Source organism: Myotis lucifugus, unplaced genomic scaffold, assembly GCF_000147115.1.
Source record: "Myotis lucifugus unplaced genomic scaffold, Myoluc2.0 scaffold_842, whole genome shotgun sequence".
Lineage (NCBI taxonomy): Eukaryota > Metazoa > Chordata > Mammalia > Chiroptera > Vespertilionidae > Myotis > Myotis lucifugus.
Genome location: NW_005871890.1, coordinates 102,372 through 108,508, shown reverse-complemented (window position 1 = coordinate 108,508; position 6,137 = coordinate 102,372). Strand labels below are relative to the sequence as shown.

Below are 6,137 nucleotides of genomic sequence, written 5' to 3'. Positions count from 1 at the left end.
CACACCGCCTGTACACACACCACCTACATGCACTCACACCCGCCTATACACACACACACCACCTACCTGTACATGCACTCACACCTGCATATATACATATCTCCCACGCACCCGCCTCAGACGGGCAGTCCAATGAGCAGCTCGTCCTTTCCCGAGCCTGCCGGGGCTGGAGAGCCGCCGGGCTGGGGAGCCGTCGGGGCTGGGGGGCCGTTGGGGCTGGGGAGCCACCCAGGCTGGGGAGCCGTCGGGGCTGGGGAGCCACCCGGGCTGGGGAGCCGCCGGGCCTGGGGAGCCGCCGGGGCTGGGGAGCCGTCGGGGCTGGGGAGCCGTCGGGGCTGGGGAGCCACCCGGGCTGGGGAGCCGTCGGGGCTGGGCAGCCAGGGGACTGATGCCTGTGGCCTGTGTCCCCCCTCAGGGATCTACTGCTGCGGGCTGCTCAGCTCGCGGAAGAGCGACTGCACGGGGCTGCCGCGGTCCATGCTCGCCAGCCCCGCCACGCCGCCCGCGCGGGGCCAGCACCGCATCCGCACCAAGGGCAGCATGTCGCTCATCTGCTGGTACAACAAGGGCCACTTCCGCTTCCTGACCAACGCCTACTCGCCCCTGCAGCAAGGTGGGCGCCGCGCGGGGCTGGGCCGGGGGTCGCGGAGTGTAGGGGACACACGGGGGTGAGTTGGCCGTGTCCCGCCACCCGGTGCTGCTCGGCAGCTGGGCTGCGGGCTGTGGCTCCCGCCAGGCGTCGGTGAAGGAACAGCGATGGGGTGGCGGGGACTGAGGCGCCTCCGATCCCTCGTGTCCGTGGGTCTGACAGCAGCTGTCTGTGAAGGGCTGCACGTGCTCACTGGGCCCCAGGGTTCTGCGGGAGCCTGTTCCGGTGGGAAGGGCTCATGTCCAGTGTCTGCAGCTCTCGGGGCCTCGGGAGTGGTGACTGCAGGCCAGGAGCCTCCCCGTTCCAGGCGGAGCAGTACCTCACAGTGCAGTGTCCCCCCGGGGGCGGCGACCTGGTTCGTGCACCTGGGACACTTGGGGAAACTGAGGCAGGCCTGGGTTTTTGAAGCTGCTCCCCTGAGCGTTCAGCTGGAATCTCGGTGTTCAGTTAAAGGGATGAAAACAGCGGGAGGAAGGCAAGAGGGACAGCAGCCTCTGCGCTGAGACCGTGGCGGGTAGAGTGGGCAGAAGCGACTGCCTGTGCTTGCTGACCTCAGCCTCTGCTGCCTCCTCCTCTCCTCCTCTTTCCCCTCCTCCTCCCTCCTCCCCTCCCTCCCCTCTTCCTCCTCCCTCCTCCTCTCCCTCCCCTCTTCCTCCTCCCTCCTCCTCCCATCCTCCATCCTCCTCCTCCTCCCCACTCCCCCCTCTGCTCTCTGGTTTACATGGGACACCCAGGCGGGTGGGACAGGCACGGGTGAGTCACAGGCAGGGCACACAGGGGCCTGGGCTGACCCTCGGTCCCCGCAGGGGTGATCATCAAGCGGAGGAGCGGGGAGGTCCCCTGCCCCTTGGCCGTGGAGGCGTTTGCCGCTCACCTCAGCTACATCTGCAGATACGACGACAAGTACAGCAAGTAGGTGCCGGCCTCTCCCGTCCGGGGGGGCAGGGCGGGGCGGGGAGGGGTCCCACGGAGTCACCGGCACAGGATACGGGGTTACGGGGACGGGCGGTCAGTATTGCCCCAACTTCAGATCGAACGATTGAAAGAACCTAGGCCCTGGATCCCCCGGAGCCCTCCCCCGGCTCCCAGGCTCGGCCCAGCGGCCCAGCCTTCCTCTGGGCACCGGCCCTTCTCGGCCCCCTCCCTGCCCGAAGGTGCCTCCTTCCGCCTGCTCACACCTTCCTCCGCCACTGGCCCAGACCCCGCACCCCTGTCCCCCTCTCAGACCCTCCCGTGGCCGTGGTCTGCCCGTGGCCGTGGTCTGCCAGCGGCTTCCCAGTGATTCCAGCCGCGGTGCCCTCACAGGCGTGGTCTCATCTCAAGTGTCCACATAGAACGGACGTGACGCAGTGTCCGTGCGTGTCCCCGCAGTGCCGTCTGCTGGTCTGCTGGCCGGGCGTCCTTACGTTCCGAACAGGAACTGAGCAACGATGGCTGTGGGACCTGGGTTTGCCACTAGGTCACTAGTCCTGGCCTCACACCCAGAACCGGGTGGGACCAACCTCAGCGGCCCTGGGCCATGGACTTGGCCTCTCAGAGAGGCGACGTCTGGGCGTGGCCGGGAGCTGCTCCGAGGGGGCCCCTGAGCCGTCTCCCGCGTCCGCTCTACGTGCCCCGCACCTGCGAGGTCCAGGCGGCTGTCACAGGGAACCCCGCGTGTTTAGTCGTCTGCTGGGAGCCTGTGGGTGGGCGCGGGGAAGGTCTGACCCCCAAACCCTTGGCCCTCAGAGCGGAGACAGGAGTGTAGACGAGGCAGGAAGAGAGGCGCCCTGCGTGGGGTTGGCCCAGGAGGCCCCTGGGCCCTGTGCTCTGAGCCACAGACGCCTGCTCCCGGGTTCAGCTCTCCTCTCCCACGCCTGTGATGGGAGCTGTTCGCCTCTTTGTCTATCTTTTAAAAAATAAGTTATTGATTTCAGAGAGGAAGGGGGAGGGAGAGAAACATCAATGATGAGAGAGAACCATGGACCGGCTGCCTCCCGCATGCCCCACACTGGGGATCGAGCCCCCAAAACCCTGGCCTGTGCCCTGACCGGGAATCGCACCCTGACCTCCTGGTCCATAGGTGGACGCTCACCACTGAGCCACCTGGCCGGGCTGGGGCGGCTCCTGACCCCCCCTGTCCGCGCAGGTATTTCATTTCTCACAAACCCAACAAGACCTGGCAGCAGGTGTTCTGGTTCGCCGTCAGCATCGCCGTCAACAACGCCTACATCCTGTACAAGCTGTCGGACGCCTACCACGTGCAGAGGTACAGCCGGGCGCAGTTCGGCGAGAGACTCGTGCGGGAGCTGCTGGGCCTGGAGGACGCCTCTCCGACCCCCTGACCGGGGCTGGGCTCGGGGAAGGACCAGGTGTGGGGGGGAGAGCCTGCCGTCGACCTGCCCGCCCGGAGCCTGGGGATGCGGTGCAAGGAGGGGGCACCACACCCTGACTCCACACGCCACGTGCCACCAGGCCGCCGCCAGTCCAGGTCTCAGCCGGCGTGCCATCCTCGATGCCCGCGGAGCCTGCAGGGGCCTCAGCTCAGCACCACGGACCGGGAGGGCTGGTGCCCCAGAGGTGCCAGGGGCAGGACGAGCCGCGGCCCGTTGCTGGAAGCGCCCGCTCTGTAAAGACGTAGAGACGTGTGTGGCCTGGTTCACTCGTGCCGTGTGGACGTGACCTCAGCCAGCGGGATGGGCTGTGCGCGGCTGAGGTCGGTCGGTGCGCGGAGAAGACGGGTTTTCCGGATCCGCCTCGTGGAGGAGGAAACAAACGGGGCGTCCGTCAAGTGCGGGCATGAGGAGGCCTCCCTGCTCCGGCGTCCGTGTGGCCGGGCACGGGGAGGGGAGGGGCACGCCCACAGGCGCGGTGAATGAAGTGTGACGCTATTTTTTATTTTTAAATATATCTTCAGGTTATTTTCTTACTGTTGCTTAAGGTCGTCTGTAAAAGGAAGATGTCTCCCTTCTTTCCCATTCCCCCCCTTGCCTCACCCGGTCCCGGCTCGATCCCAGGTCTGGGTTCTGTGCCCGGTGCCCGTGCTCGGGCCAGAGAGGGAGCTCGTTCCGGAACAGATGGGGTTGCCTCCCCCAGGGACCCGGGGGGCCTGCGGGCCTCTCGAGTGTCATTGGCGGGATGACTGGTCTTGACAAACACGCAGCATCGCTGAGACAGACAGACGTCCCCGGACGGCCACTGGCTACGTCTCGGCCCACGTGGGCCAGTGCTTGCCTGTCTCAGGTGGCACATGGGATGGGGGGTGGGTGCTGGCTCGGCTGTGATCTCCCGAGGGGCCGGGGCCGGACACGAAGACAGGACAAGCAGCGGGCAGCCAGGGCCCACTGTCCCCCAGAACATCAGCCAGAGCGGCCGACAGGCTGCCGTCCCCAGTCCCTTCTGGAGCCGCGTGCTCCCCTCCCGCCCGACGGACGAGCCCTCACGTTCACAAACGCAGAATCTGTTCTCCTCGGGCCCGGGACGCTCCGTGCGCACACCCATCCGTTACGTGTGCTGGCAGCATGCCCACCTCCGTGCCCCCCCCCGTGCCCCCGTGTCCTCGGCTCGCGATGACCACCTCGCCCCTGGTGTCCACTCAGGGCCACGACCGCGGCCGGATTCTCAATCGTGTTTCCAGACGCCTTTGCCGCGCCCTGTACACAGAGCGAGAGCACTTTGACCACGTGGAGAATCTATTTTTCATTTGTGATGCTTTTTCTACAAGGTCCACTGTCTTCTGAGCTGAATGTGTTCCCCGAACTTAGGGAGTCTCGAATGCAGGCTGGGGAGTTGAGTTTTCTTTTCTGTCCAAATAAGTAAAAGGAAAAAATAAAGTCTATTTAGATGTTGAGTCTTCGCTCGTATGTGAGTTTGTGAAAAGCTCAGGAGGCGTTGACTGGCTTTGCGGTGAGGCCCACGTGGCCGTGAGATGGGGATGGTTCTGTTAACGAGGAAAAGCTTCGTGTATGATGAGGCGTCGGCTCCCACGGCCCAGCGTCTTCTTACACGTTACTACAGGGGAGTGAAGGGCTGGAGGAGCCTGTGTTTTCCAGCTGAGAAAGTCTTAGAACGCGTGCTGCACGGTTTAAGGGCTAGAAGCCCCACACAATCCTCGTTCCCCCTTTTAAAGTTTCAGGGATTTCAGGTCTTTGCTCGCCAAGCCTTCTCGTGCGCTCTGCACAGACCGTGGCCGTGGCCCCTCTCCCGGTCGCCCCAGCCCTCAGGGCAGCCTGCGAGAAGCCTGGGGTTTTAAAAAATATGTATATTTTTATTGGTTCCAGACAGGGAGGGAGGGAGGGAGAGAAACATCAGTGATGAGAGAGAATCATGGACTGGCTGCCTCCTGCACGCCCCACACTGGGGAGCCAGCCTGCAACCTGGACATGTGCCCTGACCGGGAATCGAACCCTGACCTCCTGGTTCATAGGTGGACGCTCAACCACTGAGCCACGCCGGCCGGGGGAGCCTGGTGGCTTTTTATTCGCATTCGCCATCCAACACGGTGAAATGTTTAGAGATCAGTCGGAGGGAACGATTGAACCCCCAAAGGAGACCCACCGCCTGGGAGAACAGGATTGTTGCGTGGACGGCGGGCGCCTGGGAAGAGGGGAAGGTGTAGACAGCCGTGCCTGGTTCCGACAGTGTTGGGTGGGGCCGGGGGGGAGAAATATTTAACAACCTCAGTTAAATCAGCTTCAAACCGAAATTTGGGGTCATCTTGTCCGCCTCCAGTCTGTCCACTCCTTTGAGATGAGGCTCTCCCGTGTCTGCCCAGCAGAGGGCAGCAGACGACACCTTATGAGCCTCAGGTGTGCCGACAGCGCGTCCTTCTCCAAACGCGCTCTGGGCCCCGTGGATGCCGCAGGAAATATGGCCGAGGGAAGAGGGGACCCAGAGGGAAGAGAGGGGACAGGGGCCAGTCAGCGAGACCATCAACCACAGTGACCGGCTGAGCGGGAACCGACGGCAGCACCGTCCAGGGTGGAGAGGCCGGGACCACGGAGCAGGCCCTGAGGGGGCGGGGGTTGCGGGAGGGAAGGCGTGAACCCCTCCCGGTCCTGCAGCGACCCCAGGACACACGTGTCGCAGGCGTGTTGGCTGCAGAGAGGGCGGCTCCCGCGGGGGATGGGCCGAGACCCCAGCTGGGGCCTGGCCTCCGGTGCTTGCCTCTCTGGTTCATCGGTCGATGCTCAACCACCGAGCCACGCAAACCATGGCTCTTTAAGGAAGAGAACAGCCCCAGGTGTGGGTTGTGGAGCGGCACGAGGAGCCCTGTGACGGGATAGTCCCCGGATAAACCCGAGGCGGAGCCACGTCACGTGGCCTGGGCGAGGGCTGCCGGGGGCAAGAGCTGGGGGAGGGACAGCGCTGGTGGGTGCCTGACTTCCCAAGACTCGGACAGTGTGGGCCCCCGAGGTTGCAGGAGGTCTCTTTCGGAAAATGGCAAAAACAACGTCCATTTTGAAGAGCTGTAATGGTGGAAGACGGGCCCCTAGTCTGAGCCCTTCCG

The 6,137-nt window shown here is 64.4% G+C and overlaps 1 protein-coding gene across 1 annotated transcript in view; it reads left to right on the top strand.

Moving 5' to 3' along the window:
• The window catches only part of PGBD5 (piggyBac transposable element derived 5), a 9,732-nt gene extending 5,254 nt beyond the window's left edge, over positions 1–4,478 (top strand). Inside the window, exons 5-7 of the mRNA XM_023747339.1 lie at positions 416–613; positions 1,456–1,561; positions 2,778–4,478. Coding sequence (XP_023603107.1) covers positions 416–613; positions 1,456–1,561; positions 2,778–2,973 — 500 coding nt within the window. The 3' untranslated portion in view covers positions 2,974–4,478. The remainder of the gene's footprint in view (positions 1–415; positions 614–1,455; positions 1,562–2,777) is intronic.
• The last annotated feature ends 1,659 nt before the right edge of the window (positions 4,479–6,137 follow it).